The 20713-nt window shown below is 29.8% G+C and overlaps 8 protein-coding genes across 15 annotated transcripts; 5 read left to right on the top strand and 3 right to left on the bottom strand.

The window, feature by feature from the left end:
* Nucleotides 1–462: 462 nt before the first annotated feature.
* LOC132913356 (replication factor C subunit 3) lies at nucleotides 463–2183 on the top strand. Its single transcript, XM_060971640.1, has 5 exons — nucleotides 463–784; nucleotides 930–1067; nucleotides 1127–1292; nucleotides 1371–1689; nucleotides 1773–2183. The coding sequence occupies exons 1-5, from the start codon at nucleotides 698–700 to the stop codon at nucleotides 2128–2130; spliced, it is 1068 nt and encodes a 355-aa protein (XP_060827623.1). The 5' UTR covers nucleotides 463–697; the 3' UTR covers nucleotides 2131–2183.
* On the bottom strand, nucleotides 2114–3356 carry LOC132913359 (succinate dehydrogenase cytochrome b560 subunit, mitochondrial-like). The gene is made up of 5 exons (XM_060971644.1): nucleotides 3190–3356; nucleotides 3054–3110; nucleotides 2767–2966; nucleotides 2546–2688; nucleotides 2114–2462 (listed from the first exon to the last, which is right to left on the bottom strand). Exons 1-5 carry the CDS (start codon nucleotides 3213–3215, stop codon nucleotides 2358–2360), a joined length of 531 nt encoding a protein of 176 aa, XP_060827627.1. The 5' UTR covers nucleotides 3216–3356; the 3' UTR covers nucleotides 2114–2357.
* A 193-nt stretch (nucleotides 3357–3549) lies between these two features.
* LOC132913355 (prohibitin-2) lies at nucleotides 3550–6506 on the top strand. Of its 3 annotated transcripts, XM_060971639.1 has the most exons (7): nucleotides 3550–4000; nucleotides 4203–4465; nucleotides 4545–4862; nucleotides 4944–5021; nucleotides 5095–5191; nucleotides 6330–6367; nucleotides 6443–6506. In XM_060971639.1, the coding sequence occupies exons 1-6, from the start codon at nucleotides 3892–3894 to the stop codon at nucleotides 6341–6343; spliced, it is 879 nt and encodes a 292-aa protein (XP_060827622.1). In that variant the 5' UTR covers nucleotides 3550–3891; the 3' UTR covers nucleotides 6344–6367; nucleotides 6443–6506. The 3 variants fall into 3 exon arrangements, with proteins under 3 accessions (XP_060827622.1, XP_060827621.1, XP_060827620.1); XM_060971638.1 differs by lacking the exons at nucleotides 6330–6367; nucleotides 6443–6506 and adding an exon at nucleotides 5406–5815; XM_060971637.1 differs by lacking the exons at nucleotides 6330–6367; nucleotides 6443–6506 and adding an exon at nucleotides 5391–5815.
* LOC132913354 (aspartate--tRNA ligase, cytoplasmic) lies at nucleotides 6064–8776 on the top strand. Its single transcript, XM_060971636.1, has 12 exons — nucleotides 6064–6180; nucleotides 6330–6367; nucleotides 6443–6527; nucleotides 6621–6804; nucleotides 6876–6978; nucleotides 7044–7365; nucleotides 7445–7616; nucleotides 7688–7835; nucleotides 7911–8100; nucleotides 8168–8248; nucleotides 8322–8433; nucleotides 8498–8776. Exons 2-12 carry the CDS (start codon nucleotides 6330–6332, stop codon nucleotides 8659–8661), a joined length of 1599 nt encoding a protein of 532 aa, XP_060827619.1. The 5' UTR covers nucleotides 6064–6180; the 3' UTR covers nucleotides 8662–8776.
* A 268-nt stretch (nucleotides 8777–9044) lies between these two features.
* On the top strand, nucleotides 9045–10886 carry LOC132913617 (snRNA-activating protein complex subunit 1). 4 transcript variants are annotated; one of them, XM_060972065.1, is made up of 6 exons: nucleotides 9045–9073; nucleotides 9154–9193; nucleotides 9357–9519; nucleotides 9658–9955; nucleotides 10040–10380; nucleotides 10468–10886. In XM_060972065.1, the coding sequence occupies exons 2-6, from the start codon at nucleotides 9163–9165 to the stop codon at nucleotides 10589–10591; spliced, it is 957 nt and encodes a 318-aa protein (XP_060828048.1). In that variant the 5' UTR covers nucleotides 9045–9073; nucleotides 9154–9162; the 3' UTR covers nucleotides 10592–10886. The 4 variants fall into 4 exon arrangements, with proteins under 4 accessions (XP_060828048.1, XP_060828052.1, XP_060828049.1 ...); XM_060972066.1 differs by lacking the exon at nucleotides 9045–9073 and having other exon boundaries at nucleotides 9148–9193; nucleotides 10468–10634; nucleotides 10745–10886; XM_060972069.1 differs by lacking the exon at nucleotides 9045–9073 and having other exon boundaries at nucleotides 9140–9269.
* Nucleotides 10887–11129: 243 nt separating this feature from the next.
* Nucleotides 11130–13674, bottom strand: LOC132913586 (uncharacterized). Its single transcript, XM_060972017.1, has 8 exons — nucleotides 13539–13674; nucleotides 12981–13195; nucleotides 12529–12732; nucleotides 12153–12443; nucleotides 11848–11972; nucleotides 11670–11787; nucleotides 11441–11607; nucleotides 11130–11355 (listed from the first exon to the last, which is right to left on the bottom strand). Exons 1-8 carry the CDS (start codon nucleotides 13672–13674, stop codon nucleotides 11130–11132), a joined length of 1482 nt encoding a protein of 493 aa, XP_060828000.1.
* On the top strand, nucleotides 11869–17020 carry LOC132913616 (prostatic acid phosphatase-like). Of its 2 annotated transcripts, none has more exons than XM_060972063.1 (8): nucleotides 11869–12009; nucleotides 14525–14868; nucleotides 15094–15182; nucleotides 15324–15422; nucleotides 15491–15730; nucleotides 15791–15976; nucleotides 16056–16391; nucleotides 16467–17020. In XM_060972063.1, the coding sequence occupies exons 2-8, from the start codon at nucleotides 14817–14819 to the stop codon at nucleotides 16641–16643; spliced, it is 1179 nt and encodes a 392-aa protein (XP_060828046.1). In that variant the 5' UTR covers nucleotides 11869–12009; nucleotides 14525–14816; the 3' UTR covers nucleotides 16644–17020. The 2 variants fall into 2 exon arrangements, with proteins under 2 accessions (XP_060828046.1, XP_060828047.1); XM_060972064.1 differs by having other exon boundaries at nucleotides 11875–12009; nucleotides 15324–15402; nucleotides 15495–15730.
* Nucleotides 16414–20523, bottom strand: LOC132913614 (probable ATP-dependent RNA helicase DDX23). 2 transcript variants are annotated; one of them, XM_060972061.1, is made up of 11 exons: nucleotides 20397–20523; nucleotides 19466–20045; nucleotides 19052–19384; nucleotides 18546–18968; nucleotides 18348–18474; nucleotides 18154–18277; nucleotides 17962–18077; nucleotides 17625–17885; nucleotides 17342–17516; nucleotides 17024–17270; nucleotides 16414–16638 (listed from the first exon to the last, which is right to left on the bottom strand). In XM_060972061.1, exons 2-10 carry the CDS (start codon nucleotides 20035–20037, stop codon nucleotides 17047–17049), a joined length of 2355 nt encoding a protein of 784 aa, XP_060828044.1. In that variant the 5' UTR covers nucleotides 20038–20045; nucleotides 20397–20523; the 3' UTR covers nucleotides 16414–16638; nucleotides 17024–17046. The 2 variants fall into 2 exon arrangements, with proteins under 2 accessions (XP_060828044.1, XP_060828045.1); XM_060972062.1 differs by lacking the exon at nucleotides 20397–20523 and having other exon boundaries at nucleotides 16414–17270; nucleotides 19466–20192.
* Nucleotides 20524–20713: the final 190 nt, after the last annotated feature.

Raw genomic sequence — 20713 nt, 5'->3', positions numbered from 1 at the left:
TTAAATGAAAAATTCACTTCATTTTACATGATAACAGTTTTCATTGATTTATATGTGCATATAAATTATATTATTAGTGCATATCATAGCATCTTCACACTGCCATTATTAGTAATGATCTTTTAAGTATGATATTATGATTAAGTTTACTTCGTATGTAATTTCATTTTTACAAAATCTACATACTCTTGGAGTATGTAATTATTTCATTGTCGATAATACTGATCTGTTTTTTACAATGTGTCTACCAAAGTGTGTTAATTTTTTATTAGAAATAAACATATATTGTATAATAAAATATACAAATAAAAGATAAAATTTAATTAAAAGTTGAAATGGAATTGTTTAGTGATCTATTTGAATCTATTGATCTATCTAATTAAACAAAAAGACATCTAATGTATATACCCTAATTATAGGGTTGTAAGAAGTGTAAAACAGTAGCTCACAGTTTCGCGCGCTTTTTAATTCGTTACTTCATAGCGTCGTAGAAGCAATATTTACCGGGATCATTTAATCCTTTGTTTAGAATTACACACATATACATAAGTAAAAGAAAAAATTACTGCTAAATAATCGAGTGAATGTTCGAAATGTGTTTATACTTTTAATATAATATTTAATAATCATTTATTACGTCTTCAATTAAGTAGAATTCAAATAACAACACTTGTTTTCCTACATTCTTCAAACAAATATGAGTCTCTGGGTAGATAAATATCGTCCAACAGCACTTGGAAAATTGGATTATCATAAAGAACAAGCAGAATATTTAAAAAACATGGTAATATTGCCTCAAAATATAGTTAAAGTATGTTCAGTAAATAGTAAGTTAGAAAATAGGTTATACTGCAAGTACGATGTTATTTATCTTATTTGTAATATCATTAAATATAAATGAATTCAAATAACTTATACTATAATTTTAGATACAAAAAGGAGATTTTCCACATTTATTAGTTTATGGACCATCAGGGGCAGGAAAGAAGACCCGTATAATGTGTATTATAAGAGAATTATATGGAAGTGGTGTTGACAGATTAAGAATGGAAACTATGACATTTGAAGTAAGGTATATTTTTATATATTTAGTCCGATTCTGAAAATGATAACTTTATGATTTCAGACACCTTCCAAGAAGAAGCTAGAGATAACAACAATAAGTAGCAACTATCACATTGAAGTAAACCCAAGCGATGTTGGTATACATGATAGGGTAGTAGTGATGGACTTGGTAAAAACAACAGCTCAAACTCATCAAATAGATCCCAGTGGACAAAAAGAATTTAAAGGTAAATTTTCAAGTTTCATTTAACAATTGATCATTATTTAATTTTGTGCATTCTTTAATAACCATTCTTTTTTATTAGTGGTATTACTGACTAATGTGGATCAACTTACAAAAGAAGCACAACATGCTCTTCGAAGAACAATGGAGAAATATGTTACTACATGTAGGCTAATACTTTGTGCAAATTCAACATCTCGTGTTCTGCCAGCTATCAGATCACGATGTTTGGGGATTAGAGTTCCAGCACCGTCAATATCAGATATAAAAGATATTTTGCATTCAATTTGTAAACGCGAAGGTTTAACTTTACCAGATGAACTGGCCACAAGATTGGCTGAATGTAGTGGCAGAAATCTCAGACGAGCGATATTAATGCTTGAAGCTTGTAAAGTTGAGCAGTAAGTATATTCATCCATCGATAAATTTGTTTTGATACATTTAACTAAAACAGTATATCACTTTATTCACTTTTTATTTTTAGATATCCATTTACTGCAGACCAAAGTATTACAGAACCAGATTGGCAAGTGTATATTCGTAATACAGCAAATATGATGGTCAGTGAACAGAATCCAAAAAAGCTTCTTACAATAAGAAACAGGCTCTATGAATTATTAACACATGCTATACCATGTGATTTAATATTTAAGGGTCTTTTACAAGAATGTATAAAAAATTGTGATCTTCAGCTAAAAATTGAAATTGCAACAGTTGCAGCAGAATATGAACATAGAATGCACAGAGGATCAAAACCAATTTTCCATTTAGAGGCATTTGTCGCACGATTTATGGCAATTTACAAAAAATTTATTGATTCATCTCTTGAAGGTTTTGTGTGATATATTTATTCACATATTTGCATATATTAAAATATAATTTTTAAATCAGTTCATGCATTCGTAAATTATTTTGTATTTACTATTATAAATTAATTACTAATAATATCTACTTTTGGTTGTTGTCATAAATTAGATATAATTTCGAAAGTACAAGATGGAACACATTAATCTAACAGTACAATTAATTTTCAATAGAAATTACATCACAATGTGACAATTATTTAAATTTACATTGCAGCAAGAGCAATAGCAGAAATTGTTGATAATGCAATTACCGCATAACCAGTGCAATACACTTCCTTAATTGAAAGAAACTTTCCTAAATCCCAAGCCTATAAATAAGATTTTATTAGTAACAAAAAATATTAATTAGAAACATATATAAATCCAATAATTTTTAAGAAACTTTAACTACCAAGTGACGAAATCCATTAAATACATGATACGTAGCAGGTAAAGCGAGCAAAGTTTTGCCCGTGAAAAGAACAGGTGCAGACAAACCTAAATTTGTAATGATTTCTATGAGGCAAGGAATACCACCTGGAATAAGTAATGTTCCTGCAATTACAACAAAAATTATTTGTTTACAGATTTTTATTTCTAGCTTTATTCTGCAGAGATAAATAATAATTTTACCTATACCAAGCAACATGGCATAACTTGATAATATCATGCCTGTTGTACGATGTGTAATTGAAAGGAAAGCTGTTAATTGAATTTGGTAAATGGTCAAATGTGGTGACATGGGTCTCTTAAGGCGCATATTTTTCTCATCATGAGTTTCGCAAATTGTACTTCCCGTGAACAGTGGTTTAGATATGGCAACATTTCGTGGGCTAAAAAATTACTTTCATAATTTCATTTATAAAAAGCATAAATGACATTTAAATACCGCGAAGGTTACACATTATGTAATAAGTTACCTGGAGGTATATAAATTCCGAAAAGTACAAGGATTGATGCTTCGCCGGCAAAGCAATCTAAACAAAAACAATTTTTAACATTAGTCTTATTAAATACAACAAAATTTGTTAAAAAAGTTCAGCGACAGTTCACTACCTCATATAACACAGCGCCATGTTCATGTGACTATATTCGTAATTCTAAATTCTAAACGTACATACATAGATGTTGAAGTATATGAACAGAGATATAAATTATGTGTCTTTTTATAGTATTTATTCTGGCTATTTGGTTTAGACAAAATTGCGTAATATAAGTAATTCGATTAGATAAAAGTTAAAAAAATTATCTCATATTAGGACATATGATTTTTATAGTCTGTCTAACAAGACGAGGTAGTAAACGTAAACAAAATTTGATTGCTGCGACTATAACTATTGCTGACTAGTGTCAGTCAAGTAATAGATTATATATGTCTTTCATATCGATATTATTTTTTACTTATTATTAAGTAAATTGTTTTATTAATGAGACAGTAGAGAAGAGTGACTAGAAAATTTAGTGTTTTATCTATTGCAATAAACGAAGATATTCTTCGTCATCGTCACTTGAAAATAAGGCTTCATAGGGGACAAATCATATACATATAGTATAGCCACCTTATGGTTTGTAAGTATGTAAGCTCTCTGTGGTATCGTTCTTCACTGTGAATCCCGGCTCGTGCCTAGTATTTTTCATTCACAGGTCGTTATTGCATTTTTGATCTCTAAGTAAAATATATTTTTTAGAAATTATTAATTTTTAGGTCGTCGTGAGAAAATATAGATATAATTGCAGTAAATAATATTATACAATAAAATGAACGAATTTAAGTTGCCTAAAGCTCCTAATGGTATGGGAATTGCGGCTTCATTCCTCGCAGCAGTCGGCGTGACTGGTTATGGATTTTGGAAATCTATGTATACAGGTTTGGTTTACATAATTTACTGAAGAAAAAAGAAAAAATTAGTATTTATATATTATAAGTAATATATACAAATTATTATCGATATGTATATATATATATATATATATAAAATTTGATAAGAAACTAATGAAAAAAATAAAATTTAAAGCAAAAAGCATTTGCTTTTAAACATCTGTAGTTATATGATTATGTCTTATTTCAGTGGAAGCTGGTCATAGAGCAATTATATTCTCTCGTTTGGGAGGAATTCAACAAGATATATTAACTGAAGGTCTTCATTTTCGTATTCCATGGTTTCATTGGCCAATTATTTATGATATTAGAAGTAGGCCTAGGAAATTATCTTCCCCTACAGGATCCAAAGATTTACAAATGGTCAATATTTCTCTTCGTGTGCTGTCTCGTCCTGATGCAACTATGTTACCAGCAATGTATCGTCATTTAGGTCTTGATTATGATGAAAAGGTTGGTATAAAATATCAAAATATTTTTATATTAAAATTCCAATAAAATTGTTATTGAAATATAATCGTTTGTGTTTTAGGTTTTGCCAAGTATTTGTAATGAAGTATTAAAATCAGTTGTAGCAAAGTTTAATGCATCTCAGCTAATTACACAGAGACAGCAGGTTTCAAATTTAGTAAGAAAAGAATTAACTGAACGTGCTAGAGATTTTAATATTGTCTTAGATGATGTGTCAATAACTGAATTAAGTTTTGGTAAAGAATATACAGCTGCTGTAGAATCTAAGCAAGTTGCTCAACAGGAGGCGCAAAGAGCTGCGTTTTTCGTAGAAAAAGCAAAACAGGAGAAACAACAAAAAATTGTTCAAGCAGAGGGTGAAGCAGAAGCTGCCAAAATGATATCCTTTAAAAAACAATATAAATAATTATAATGTTGCATATATTCTTTCTGAATGGAAATATCCTTAACTCCAGTGTACCTTGGCTTGGCTCTTAGTCAAAACCCAGGTTATTTAAAATTACGAAAAATTCGTGCAGCACAAAACATTTCTCGCACGGTAATTATAGAAAAATTCTGTATTTGTAATGAATTATCGAAAAATTATATGATAAACATAATCTTTGTTTTAGATTGCTAATTCTCCCAATCGTTTGTATCTTAGTGGTAATGGCTTGATGCTAAATATTCAAGATCCATCATTTGATGATTCATCAGACAAACTGAAAAGTAAGAAATAAAGACGACAAAATATTTTTTCATACCTATCATATGTAATATGATTTTCGACGTTATATATGTAGATAACAAAAGAAATTATTAAAAAAATTCATTAGATGATTGTAGATATAAAAATGCCACTGCACCTATTTCTTGTTATTTGTTTTAATATCCTGTGGTAAGGTGATGCTCGCTCGCAAATCTCGAGCTCCTGTTTTTTCAGGTGATAAAAGGCTGGGCTTGGGAAACTGGAATGATGCTATGCAAAGTGCTGTGAAAACTTTAAAATCTGAGCAACAAGCAACAGTGAAAACCAATGAAAGGCCATTAATTAGAGATTCTGTACCAATATCTCCAGAAGAACAAGTATCTATTTTATTGGATTCTGCAGATGGTGGAGCAAAAATGATTGTTTCTTGAACTCGAACTTTTAATTCCTTATTTAAAAAGAGATTGCGATGCGAGCTCATCTTCTCTAACATATTCCTCACCTAAATCTTGTTAATGTCATAGACTAGATAAAAATCTTTTTATTTTACATTAAGGAATCCATATTTTAATAATTTTTTAACAAGACGTCATTGCAAATTACTGACATAAGAAAATAAAGTTAATTTACAGTTTGTCCCCTTATCCTTCTTTTATTCTTAGAAATATAAATCATTAGATATTCGACAATCATGATCTTCGTCTGGACATCTATAATAAAAATTTTATGATATAATATTCTAATTAATCATTTATTTGAAAGCGTGAATGTTAAATGAACAACTTTTCGGAATTATGTAATATCTTTGTATCCTTGTTACTTAAAACTTATCCTTAAAAAATGGTAAATTTCGGAACGCACTTGCGAGGTGCACTTCCGGCAAATTTTTGAATAAGTATATGTGTATTTAATATAGTCAATGTAGATAACCTCTACTCTTATATGATAAGAAAAGTACTGTCAATTTGTCATTAATTTCGTGCTACTTTCAAGTTTGAATAAAATAAAGGTGCGTATTTTCAATTTAATAAATTTCAGATTGTAATTTTAAGCTAACGTTTATTTTTACTCATTCTGTATCTATTCTATTTTTTCTTTATATAATATACTTAACCATATATTTTGTTAAACTAATATGGTATTGCATCACATTTGTAGATGAAAGAAGATAAACGTGCTAATTTAACCACAGATAGGTAAGATAAATTATTATTTTTAAAAGACAGTTATTTCAAAATTATGTTTTTAAGTTTCTCTATTTCTTTCTTAAGTGATGAGCTTTCTAAGAAGGCTCTTAAGAAACAGCAAAGAGAGGCAGAAAAAGCAGCAAAGAAAGCTGAACGTAAAGCTCAGATTGTAAGTTAAATCATTACATATTTTAATAAAAAAAATTATTTTCTAAAATTTGATGTGTAGGCTTTTAATAAAGCATTTTTAATTTATATATAGCAAGTACAACAAGGTGCAGTTCAGGAAGAGGATATATCAGTTGGGAAATATGGAGAAATAGGATTGATACAGAGTAAAGAAAAACACACAGAAAGGAAATTTACTGATGTTAAAAATTTGAATCCCAATTTAGAAAATCAAACTATATGGTTAAGGGGACGTTTACATACTAGTCGTGCTAAAGGTATATCACTTAAAAATAAGGCATGAACATTTAATATTTATATGATTAAGTTAAATATTTCTCCTTTATAGGTAAACAGTGTTTTATCGTTCTAAGACAGCAATCTTATACAATACAAGGTTTAGTTGCAGTCAATGAAAAAGTCAGCAAACAAATGATTAAATTTATATCCAAGTAAGTGGTGTAAATGAGTTAATAAAAATTAATGTTACTTTTTATTTTACAAAATTATTTTGTAGCATTACCAAAGAATCTATTGTGGATATAGAAGCAGTTGTAAAATGTGTTCCTTCCCAAATTGAGTCATGTACTCAAAAAGATGTTGAAGTTCACATTGAAAAAGTTTTTGTAATAAGTGTTGCAAAACCACAATTGCCTTTACAAATTGAAGATGCTTCAAGATCTGTAGGGGAAGCCGATGATAATGCTTTGAACATAAAAGTGAATCAAGATACTAGACTAGATAACAGAGTCTTGGATCTAAGGACTCCTGCTAATCAGGCTATATATAGAATAGAAGCAGGTGTCTGTAAATTATTCAGAGATATACTTACAAGTAAAGTAGGTTGTCAGTAAAGTAATAAATTCTGCAAAATCATAAACAGCATATAGAATTTTATTTACACATTTTTGTTTATAGGGATTTGTTGAAATTCATACACCAAAAATTATATCTGCTGCAAGTGAAGGTGGTGCAAATGTGTTCACAGTATCATATTTTAAAGGAAATGCTTATTTAGCACAGTCTCCACAACTTTATAAACAAATGGCAATAGCTGCTGACTTTGATAAAGTTTTTACAACAGGAGCAGGTAATGTTTAATTTAAAAAATTTAATTTCATTTCGTTTTTTGAAGATATATTATGTATGGGAATTTCTTAGTTTTTAGAGCTGAAGATTCAAATACTCATAGACATTTGACAGAATTCGTCGGTCTCGATTTAGAAATGGCATTTAAATACCATTATCACGAAGTAGTTGATACTATTGGACAGTTATTTGTAGAGATGTTTAAAGGTCTTCGTGACAAGTTAGTAAAGTAGACTAAAAGATGTAAAAGGCTTTTTCTGTAATTGTAAAATACTAATCTTATATTTAATTTCAGTTACGCTGCCGAAATCGAGGCTGTACGTCAGCAGTATAATATCGAACCATTTAAATTTTTAGATCCGCCTTTGAAATTAGAATTTAAGGATGCTATTGAATTATTAGCGGAAGCTGGTGTAACTTTGGGCGAAGAAGACGATTTATCTACGCCGGATGAAAAATTGTTAGGCAAACTTGTTAAAGCAAAAGTGGGTTTTTCTTCAAAATGTTATTTGTAGTATGAATCTACTTTTCTCAATATTGTCTTACTTCTAGTATGATACGGATTTTTACATCTTGGATAATTATCCATTGGCAGTAAGACCGTTTTATACCATGCCAGATCCAAATAATCCAGTAAGCTCTTAGAATACCCATTTTTAGAATAATGCGTTACAATAATACATTAAATATGTTACATTTATTATAGAAAGCATCAAATTCTTACGACATGTTCATGCGCGGTGAAGAAATTATGTCTGGTGCGCAACGTATTCATGATCCTGAACTTCTTACAGAACGTGCAAAGCATCATGAAATTGGTAGGAATATTTTATATTTTTATATGTTTGCAGTAATAATGTAACATATTTTTTTTAATTGTAGACATAGAAAAGATAAGATCATATATTGATGCATTTAAATATGGTTGCCCTCCTCATGCTGGTGGCGGTATTGGATTGGAGCGTGTTGTTATGTTATATCTTGGCTTAGACAACATTAGAAAAGTCTCGATGTTCCCTCGTGATCCTAAACGTATTACGCCATAAAATTTCAACTTTAAAATAATTCGTGCAGTACATATATATTAATGTATAATGAATACATTTGTATAATTTGTAATTATTATATCATTAAAAAAAAAGCATTAAACAGACATTTTGAGCACGTTTTCAATTAGGTATAATGTCTATAGTGATTTATAATATATCGTATATGTAAATTGTAATAATAATAAAAAAAGTATTGCAGTTTTCTCGATATACACTAATGATGTGGTGTCTAAGACTGAAAACGACTCTGTAATCAGTTGGTCTTCTTATTTTCCATTTTATGTCATTTTTTAAATAAACTGTCTATGAATATTCACAGATGTTATATATATGTTACATACAAATTACGACATATCTTATATTCTAATCACAGTTCGGGGCGAAACTGGTCATAAGTAGTAGTGCAAGGGTGCGACTATGTTAGTTTCATGCATGTATATATGTATATAGTATAGTATACGTACAATAGTGTATGCTCCACGAAGGCAGTTCTAAGAAATGGAGGCAATAGCAGTGGTCATAATGCAAGGTAAAATCTTCGATCACACATAACTTGAAGTAATACTGTATGTTGATGAAGTGTTTTCAAATGCAAATAAGTTGAAGTTCGTATCAAAGAAGGTTAAAATAATAATTTATAGTCTTTAAGAAAATATTCCTTTTATTATCGTACTCATTAAACATAATAATAGTTGTGTTACCAAGATCTGAAATGGCAACAAACAAATCATTGTTTATGAACGGCTTCAAAGAAGACTGCGAACAATTAATTACTCGGTTTGAACGTGCAGATAACATTAGATTTGAAACTTTTTGCGATATCTGGAAAGCAATGAAGTTTTCACTGGTCTTTGTGTAAGTTGAGGTTAAATCTCACTAAATTTGGTTGTTATGGTTATTTTTGCTATAATTTTATTTTGAATATGCATTTTGAATCATTGAAGTAAATGATAATTGTTTAAAATTGTATAAATCTTTTCTTTATATTTCTAGGGGCCGTCCATCCTTTTTGGAGCTATTAGAATTTTGCGAAGAAGCATTACATATATGTAAACAATTTATTCTTCTACCCCCTCGTTTTAAAGAACGTATTGGAGGATTATATCTTTTATATGGAGTATACTTCAAAATGCCAATAGATCAATTTAGAATTAAAATTAAACTAGATGATTGGAAAAGTATTCTGGAACTTCATGCAGAAATAAAAGAAGCAGAACATTTAGATGCTAATTATATATTGTGTAAACTAATTGCAAGTAATGCATTTCATTTCTGTCTTTTTGATTCAGAGGTAAATTTGATGAAAACTCTTAAATATATATAAATAGTGCTTGTAAATTATATGTATATATTACATATAATTTTGTATTTCTAGTATGGTATGGAAAAACCATATATCGTAAAGAATTCACAGTGTTTTAATCCATATTCTATATTACCAACACTAAAAGATTTAAGTGACAAGAATCAAATATTGTCAAAAATTAATGAACTTAGTAAAGCTTATGAACAGAAAAAAGAAGCATCAAAATTAATAAATCTATCAGATGCTAGTTTAAAATTATTCAATTCAAATATAGCACAGGAAATCATTAATGATATTCAAGAGTTTGAAGAACAGAGAAGGGATCAACAGAAAAATACAATTGATTTTGAAAAACCATCTTGTTCTACTTTAAAAGGACAATCTTCAAACGAGCATACAAAATTTCAATTGTATGTACATTTGTTGTACAAATAATACATTTATTGTATATTTATTAAATTATTATATCAGTATTATATCATGTTTCAATATTCTAGAAGAGGGCCTGCCAAACGCAAAATGCGACCATTAATTGATGGTATTGAACCTGAAAGTGAATCTGAAGAAGGTGAAGTATTAGAAAGTGATGATTCATATTCTGAGTTACCAATAGATTCATAACAGCAAAGAAGAGAAGAAGATATGAAGTATACATTTTTCATACGTAAGTGTATTATTTTATAATAGTATGGAATACAGTATGCGCATGTTCATAATTTATGTAAAAAGCATAACAACTAAATGATATTTGATAAATTATTTTTTATTGGGAAGTATACAAAATAAGTACAAGGAACAAGTCAGTGGAAATATCAATCATTCTAAATTTTAAGAAAACTTTTTGTAGAATATATTGTACTCTACCTTACTGTAACTGTGTTTTGCACAGACTTTAAGTAAAGACAATTCAATTAAATGGCTAAACGTCTTTAAAATGGATTAAATTTCTAAACTTAAAAACTGAGTAAAATGTATTATAGATTTCGTGAAGAAGTTACTTTATCAGAGATTAATTTTCAAAGATGTAACTTTTCATTTTCATGTAGCTTTATGTATATTTACGGCATTAAAATTAAATCTATATACTGAATGTAAGTGTCATTATTGCCGCCAATAAACATTTCTAAAGCTTACGGTAATAAGTTCATGTCAAATTTTCTTAATAAACTTTCAATTGATTGTTATCATCGAATCCAGCACTGTGACCCGCATTTCGTACAATAAAACTAGTTCCATCATAATGCATACGTCGTTCACCACGACGCACAAAAAGATGGGAAGTTTGACCAAGAGATGCCGTACAATGTAAAAATGGTGTTGTTAATGAAGCTGTTCCATTACTAGGCGATGTTCGTAATTGGTATTTGTTACTATTTCGTGCAATCCTAATAAATAAAGATTTATGTGCTTATTGACTTATGCGCTATTGTATAAATTACTTTTTCTTACAATTTTCATGAATAAAATTACCTGACGAGACCATCAGGTGTTTGTGAAACTCTAACATTATTAATGATCCAATTTTCTACACCCTCATTAGTTAACCAGTATTGAGCAGCACTTAAAGCTGCTGCAGCTTCTTGTAAGCATGCTGCACCATGTCGAGAACGAGAATAAAAAACACTAAGGGAAAAGTCCTAAAAGTTAAACATTTCCTTTTAGTACAGTTATACAGTTTTACAATATCTGTTTTTCATACCTGACCCATATCTGAAAATGAATCCGTAGTTGTTCTTGTCCCCGCCGTATCAACTAAATAAACTAGAGCACACTGCTCTGAAGTGAAGCTCACCCCTTTATACCACATCTTCGCGTATCTGATGAAGGATAATAATACTTGTTAATGATACTTTAATAATGTTACAGATACCACTGACTTGTTATTGCCATGGGCGTCATGGGCCAGGATTTCGACTCTTGATCCATACTGATATATTCTTCCATTTGGATGGAGTAATGCCGCAGCCGCTCCAGAACCGCTCAACGATAGTACAATATTATTCTACGCTGACGATAAATGCAATTCAGATAATAATCATGTAGGTATTAGAGATTGCTTTCCGTTTGTGTTACTGCACTACTATGAACTCGTATTATGTTGTTTTTATACAAATGGTTTAATTATGTTATTCAGATTTGCTTGAAACAGGAATTTTGTTATAAAATAGAAAAAAGAAGATACCTTAAAATTAATTACTCTAACTGCACGATCGATCGTCATATCAACCCGAATTCTGTTGTGAAGTCTCAATGAAATTGTTCCATGCGGTGTAGCTACAATAGCAGCATCAGTATCATGTTCTCTCCAGTTTTCTGCGTAGAGACACGTCTCTTCATAATATGGTGCAATGGTTTTAGAATTTCGTGGTTGTCGCCAAAGTGCTGTTGAATTAGAAAATGCTGTTGTACCGGCTAATCCACCCCATTGCTCCGACGGTGGTGCTTCAAAGTACTTGGGAAATTCACTGTATCGCTAAAGAAGAAAGATGAATTATTTTAAAGAATGAAAATTATCTTTAATGATTAGTAATCAATTACATAATTATTATGTAAAGTACCTGGAAATTAGTTTCATCTGTCTGTGCGTGATAACTATGTGCCGTATAGACAGATCTAGGTCGCATCGGTGCCGCCGAGGTAGTTTGATTTTGAATTGTTGGTATGGAACATGGTTGTTGATTTATCACTTGTGTTCCAGCTTGGACATTACACTTTTGGATCTCCTTTCGATATTCGCCGCAAGGAGTTGACATAGCTTTTGCCTTTAATTAACATGATATAATAAAAATCATCTAAATATCAATTAATAAAAAATGAAAGAAAGATAGATACTTCAACTCCACTAACGATTTCTATAAATGTTATATTGAGAAACAAATCTTTTTATTGTATTGTAATATATCGTTCGTATTATATATATTGAAAGAAGTTAACGGGAATGAACTCGATCAACAAATAATTTAAGAATTGAAGATTAAAAAATAATAGATCAAAAAGTTTAAAAAAAGACCTTGGAATTGGCTGTAGCGTTTTTTGGCTTCTTGCGACGGGATTTCCGGGGTTTCGACACCGCCGTTTGACTACCCTCGTTTATGCGATCCACGGCTGAAGCGGTTTTCGTATCTACAAGTCCAGGTCCTTTCAGTGAGATCACGTCTTCGACGTTTCTGATGATTCTTAACTTCACGAAGACGCTTGCATACGTAACTTTGATTTTAAAGGTTTCTACTTAGCGATTAAGAATTTTCAGATCGCGCTGAGGGAAATCAATCCTCGTAGATGCCTATAAAAACTTGTTCAGAGGATAACGCGGTTGGAAGATATTTCGGTAAAACGAATGAATATCCTGGTTGATTATGTCGTTGCCTTGACAATAAAAAATGACAAGAGACTGATGTAGTAGACAAATTCCGCTAAAATGAGAGTAGGCAAGGTCTCTCGGATTCAAATACAATGATTTAACATTTGTTATATCCTCGCATTAATGTATTTTTCGTTTTCTTACATATGTTGATATAATAATACTCCAATGAACAAAATTTCAAAAATATAATTTTTCGATCGGTACTCCTTTTATAACGAGCATAACATTTTAATTTATCTTCTTCAGTCTTTGAACTTTCATTTTCTTTGAAAATGTATTTAAACTTTAAAGGAATATTCTGATTAACATTTCTCTTTCTTTGTTTCGTTCTCTCAAACATTAACAGTTTGAAAAGTCATTTTTAACGTTCGTAAAATATTAACACCAAGAAATAGTCATTAACTACGATCAAGGTGAAAGTTACAATTGCTAATCAAGAATTACATAAGTATCTACTATCATTAATTATCAATTGTACAATACAATTGTTACAATACAATTATTAACATTATCCGCGTACTTTTCTAATAAATTTGACAATTATGTTTTTTTTTCGCATGTTTGAGTATCGATTCTATTATGTATAAAATGTTTTTTAAAATATTTTCTTATAGTCAGCAGTGTTTAACAGTTACCATAATGACACTATGATTTACATTTCATTAAAAACGGGTTAGTACCGGTTTCGAGTATTGGATTTGTTCTTTTTTATACAATTACTTTTTAATTTATTATTTAGTAAGATTAAATCCACAGCACCCGAAAACTACACCTTTTACTCCAATGCTTCGATGCAATTCATACAATAGAATAATATATTCTAATATTTTTAAACTGTTCTAATTTCATACTATTCACTTTCAAGGATATATTACAATATATTTTTATTAATACATGTTCTTCATAAAACATAAAATTCAAGAATAAGATAGTATAACATGACAATACAAATTATTGCAAGTCAATGTGCTTATTGCATAACAACGCATAGTTTTCTTTGTACTTCCTTCAAATGTATATATTATTTGTAAAAAATTCAAACGAGATTAAAAATTCGCTGACTAAACTTCATTAAAGTAAATTAGTGAAAACAGTACTTCGTATTCGTAATTTCACCAAAATATTTAGTTTATTAAAAAATAATTGTAGGATTTTCTTTTAACATATTACTAATTTATGCCTTTTTTTAGATTTCACGAAGTGATTACGATACGTGAAGTATCTGAAGTACGTGCGGGGAATATTCTACACTTATATAGTATAGTTAATATGAATGAAATAAATGTTGAACATTTGAGTATACAACATAAAACTATTGCAAGTAACATTATACTTTATAATACCGATTTTCACATGGTGGGGATATAGGATTCATCTGCTGACACTTGTTTAAGCACCAGTATGCTTTCGTTCTGTTTACAGGATAGCTCGTGGAGGTTCAAATGTTAATAGAAATCTTGGGAAAAAAATTATAATTCGATAATGATTGTTTTTAAACTCTTTCTTTTCCTGAGTGTTATCTGCTTAACTTTAGGTAATCTTTTTTTTTATACCTATGCGAATCATATTTCGTAAATTTCCAAATATCGCGTATCAAATTGTGAACGAATGTGTTTGTCTTTAAACGTGACAAGAAACATGAAAAATATTGCAATTTATCGATATTTCTGCAATTGTGACTATTTTTAGTGTTTAAATGTTTAGTTTCAGAATGTCCTTGAAATAATAATTTAAAGTATCGTATGTTCTTATCTTCTAGAATTGCCTACACCAGTTGAAAACGTTGAGACAAGTAATGATGAAGATAATAAAGATATTGAAAGTGATACCCTTCGACTAGTAACAGTGGTAAATATAAAAAGATTAAATGAAAAAGAACATTTCTTTTTTCTTCCATATTTGAGCCAAATCTGTTTGCAATTTGATTAATGTTATCACATAATCAATAAAAGGGATATAAAATCTCTGACTATGGCAATAAACTTTCAGGTAATGAGGCACGGAGACAGAGCACCACAAGACACTTATCCAAATGATCCTCATATAAATAATTCCATGGAGCCTTATGGTTGGGGTCAATTAACAAATGTAATGCTTTATACGATTTCTATTACTATATCAACATTTTTATTATTAACATAAATAATTCTATATAGGAAGGAAGAAGAAATCAATACAATCAAGGTGTTTTCTTAAGGAAACAGTACAATAATTTTTTAGGTCCAGTTTATAACCCTAACATATTTTACTTGCAATCCACTGCTGTTGACCGTACAAAAATGTCTGCCATGTTAGAAGCAGCAGCTTTGTGGAAACCAACTGAGAAACAGTCTTTTAAATGTGATTTAGCTTGGCAACCTGTTACCTTATTTTACCAACCACGTTCAGAAGATAGGGTACACATTTTATTTAAATATTTAAATAATTATATATTTTATACAATTTTATATTTTTAGTTAATGTTAATATGGGATACATGTCCAAAATATACTAAATTACGACATACAATTACGAACTTGTCAGAAGTTCAACGAATTCAAGACGAAAATAAACAACTTTACGAAGAATTAACGAATTTAACGGGTATGGTGATTTCAACTCCTGGTGATGTGAGTTCACTTTACGGAACATTAACAGCAGAGGTTTGTATTGATTTTCTAACAAAAATGGGAAATTATACGTTATAAAAATTGTATTAATAACGCAAATTGATTGCTTTAGAAACATATGAACTTGACTCTTCCTAAGTGGACTAAAGATTATTATCCTGATAAACTAATACCACTTACATTATACGATTTTCAACTTAATGTGTATAATGATGATCTTAAGAAACTTAAAGGAGGACCTTTTCTAAAAAAGATTGTTACCGATATGTTAGCGAAAAAAAATAATATTTTGGAACCTGAAGAAAGAAAAATGTTTATGTATGTTGGTCATGACAGTACTATTGTAACTTTAATGGATCTTATGCATGTATGGAACAATCAAATCCCACATTATAATATTATGGTAATGATTGAGCTGCATGAAAAAAACGGTGAATGGAATGTTCAGGTAAATTATAGCATAACAAATCTTAAATATAAAAATCATTTTTATTACTGGTTTACATTCTATCTATCTTTTTAGATGTTCTTAAAAAATAGCACTGAATATAAACCATATCCTCTGAATGTTCCTGGATGTACAACAGTATGTCCTCTTGAAAAGTTCGTACAGATTTTAAAACCAATGATTCCAGATAATTGGGATGAAGAGTGTAAAGTCAATGAAGACTATACTCCTCCACCTGCCCCGCTTCCTTGATTATAGTTATTTGATTAATAATTTCATTTAAGAAAATGAATTAATTTAACAACTCTAAATAAATGAAAACATGTATATTTTTAAAATTATCTAAGGGTACAATGCATGTAAAATAAATATATTTATTTTTTCAAAACGATAGTTGAAGATACCTATTTTTTAATTGTTATCCTAAAATATACACTTTAACAACTTTTTAATTTACATAAACTGACTAGTAATAACAACAAAAATTATTTTCCTAAAATGTATTTATTTCTATTTTTATCTATTTACTTTTCTGTTACATATATACTTTGTCCATATTCTATTTATTTTCTATGAAAAAATATGTACTTGCGTATAAGAAATAAACGTACATGATAGTGGTAAACAAATACTTACAAATACATTCTTTTTCTTTTTAGGCAAATATTTTCTCTTCCCGACGTTTTTTTGTAACCACAGTTCCAGGTTTATGTTGAGCATCTGGATGATTTAGTAATTCAGGTGGACAAGTAGATATAGGACTTGCAAGAATAGTTTGCTTCAGATCGTAGAACAGATGACTATCGTCTTTGGTACAGAATGAAATGGCAAGACCAGCTTTTCCAGCACGTCCAGTTCTACCAATACGATGCGTGTAGTCTACAAACACGTGAAAAGTAACATATATTCCTGTCCACACAATTCCATTTCTTTTAATAATGTATATTTACCTTCTATAGTCTTAGCCATATCATAATTAATGACCATAGACACATCTTTAATATCAATACCACGACCTGCCACATCAGTGGCAACCAAAATATCTTTACTACCACTTTTCAGAGAAGCAAGTGCATACTCTCTTTGTTCTTGTCCTTTACCACCATGAAGAGTGCAAGCATTATACTGAAAAATGAAATAAAATATTTCACCAAATGTCGAGTTTTACAATATAAATAGCATATGTTCTTGCTGAATTTAGGGTAGTATAAAATATTTAAAACTCAAACATACGCCCAGTTTCTCTAAACCTCTTGCAAGAACATCAGCTCCTTTCTTTTGATTAACGAATATGATGACTGGTGGTTCAACTCCTCTGCTAAGTATTTCCATTAATTTCTTGCGCTTATCAGCTTCACCCATTATATGTACAATTTGTTCTGTTCTTTCTGTTGGTTTTCCTACACTGCCTATGTATACAACAGCAGGTCGCCTTAAATACGTTCTAGCTAATCGTTCTACTGCAGGTGGCATTGTTGCTGTAAACATAACAGTCTAAAAAGACAACAAATTTTGTTCATTATATATATTTGGATTTAGATAAAATGTAATATTAGATATTATTTCTTACTTGTCTATATTTTTTCTTTGTATTGTAATTAGCTAAAAGTTTTTCTTCATTTTCAGCGTCTTCGTTGTCTGGTTTTAGATTTGTAACTGGCATATATTCCAGAATTTTTTGGACATCTAAAAATTGATGATTTTGATAATTAATATTTACTTACCTTATACACAAGATGAATTAGTAGTTTGAAGAACATACCTGGCTCAAAACCCATATCTATCATTCTATCAGCTTCATCCAATACAATATAAGTACACTGATTTAAAACTAAATATCGATTTTCTAATACATCAATTAATCGTCCTGGTGTGGCTATAACAATCTGTAATAGTAGAAGTTAATTTAAGATATAGAAAATGGTTTTTTATATTATAAATATATATAAATAGTACCTCGCATCCCATTCTCAATCTGAATCCTTGTTCTTCTCTTGAGAGACCACCTACAACTACAACTGTTCTTATACCCAATGGTTGCCCAAATTTATTAGTCTCTTCTTCAATTTGTTGAGCCAACTCACTGGAAAAATGTAATTTATAGAATACTTACTGGTAAATTAAAAGGATTAAAAATATAGATAATAAACGTACCGAGTTGGTGCTAAAATTATACTGTAAGGACCTTGATCTGCTTCTTCTAATCTTTCAATTTTTGGTAAACTAGTAATCCATAACAATAATGGAATTAAAAATGCTAGCGTTTTTCCAGATCCAGTTTCAGCAACTCCAATGATATCGCGATTCTGAAGTCCTATGGGAATAGCTTGTCTCTGTATAGGTGTTAAATCTTTATATCCCACTTTATCAATGATATCAAGAATTTCTTTTGGAAATCCTGATTCTTTCCATGATCTAATTGGATCAGGTATACGTCCTCCTTTTATTGTAATATTATAATCCTCTCTAAATATACGCCAATCTCTTTCTGTCATTTCGTGAAGAGCTTTCTCTGACCAATGTCTGTCATCCCACTTTTGCTTCTCTTCTTTTCTCTTCACTTTCTTTAATCGCATTCTAGAAAAGAAGAACATACAAATTAATGAAAGAATTGTATATTTTTACATGAATAAATTGTACTTTTAGGAAAGAATACATACTTTTCCTGTTCCTTTTCAGCTTCTGTTCTTCGTTTCTCTAGTAATTCTCCATAAAATTTACTTTGATCTCGTTTTTGTGCTTTAATATCTATTCCAGCAAGATTCCCTCTACCAAAAAATTGTACCTGATGCCTTTCCTTGTATATACTATTGTAGTCAACAGATGTGTCTTCTGAGGTATCCCAGTCAAATACAAATTTTCTGTCATTTAATCTTCTAACACGTCGTTTTTTCTTCACTAATCCTAAATAACGTTCCTTAATAGCTTCTACTTCTTTTTCTTTATCCTTGTCTTTAATTTCATCCTCTCTTGTACGCTGACCATCTCTACGTCTGTTTGAAAAGTTGTAATGAAATATAAATTGTTATTTTATGAATTTAATTTATATAAATAAATATTTTATATATATATACCTGTCTCTCTCATCCCACTCCCTATCTTTCCCAACATTTTCGCTATGAAAAGATTTACGTATATCCTCCTGTTGTTTTCTTATTGCTTCAACTTCTTCTTGTCGTTTTTGTAATGCTAGAGTAGCACGTTCTTCTTTAGTTAGAAATTTTGGTTTAGCACGTGCTTCTTCTTCTGCCTTTTTCTTAGCTAATAATTCTTCTAAACTCAATGGTTCTTTCTTTGGAGGAGGCTTTGGTTTTTCATCAGTTTCCTCCTCCTCTTTCTTTGGTTCAGTTTTGTTCTCTTTCTTACTTTCGTCTTCTATGACAAATATAGGACTTGGTTTACGCTTTTTGTCATCCTTTGATTTGTCTTTAAATTCTCGCCGTTCCCTTGATCTATCTCTATCTTTTTCACGTGATCTATCCCTTTCCCTTGATCTTTCACGCGATCTTGAACGTTTCCTATCTTTTTTCCGATCCTTTGATCTACTTCTTGAACGTCTTCTATCTCGACGTTCTCGTTCTCTTTCACGTTCGCGATCTCGTTCACGTGATCGACTTCGTCTTACAGCTTTTTTATCATGGGCCATTGAAAATTCTACAAATTAATTGTGTTTGAATTGATTAATTGGAATAATATCCACAAGTGATTAATAAACTACTTTGAGAGGTTATACAGCTAAAGCCATAAATATTCCTTATCTTTTTAATAATAAATAGATAACAAAATAAACATTATATATCGTTATATTAATAATTACTCTCTATAATGCCATTTTTTATAAATACTTATAATAAATATATAATACTTGGACTATTATCAAATGTATTATCAAACTATTGTCAAATGTCACAATAAAGTATACGTGATATAATCAGATTGTATGAAGTTGTTAAATATACTTTTAAATTATAAAATATAAATAGAAGCAGAATAAATTTCTCTTACTAAATGAAAAATAACAACTTTTCTCTTTGAATCAAATAAGTTTGCACACAAGAACTACACTTGTACAGCTGTATACAATTTACACATTCACAAGTATAACGACTATGGTTAACTTTTCAATGCAAGCGACATAATTTCATAGTTTTCATTAGAGAGGAATTTTATCCTCTGTTCTTGTCTAACAAAATATTAATCTTTAATTTACGTAATTTTCTATCTAGTGTAAACAATTTTTGGTATAATATATGTGAGCTATAGTATATTTAAACAAAGGAAATAATTGTTTTATTAAATTAGAATTAGTGCCATTGTTCAAG

This window comes from Bombus pascuorum, chromosome 13 (genome assembly GCF_905332965.1).
Source record: "Bombus pascuorum chromosome 13, iyBomPasc1.1, whole genome shotgun sequence".
Lineage (NCBI taxonomy): Eukaryota > Metazoa > Arthropoda > Insecta > Hymenoptera > Apidae > Bombus > Bombus pascuorum.
The sequence above is the reverse complement of the archived record's forward strand: the minus strand, read 5'-3'. Positions and strand labels throughout refer to the sequence as shown.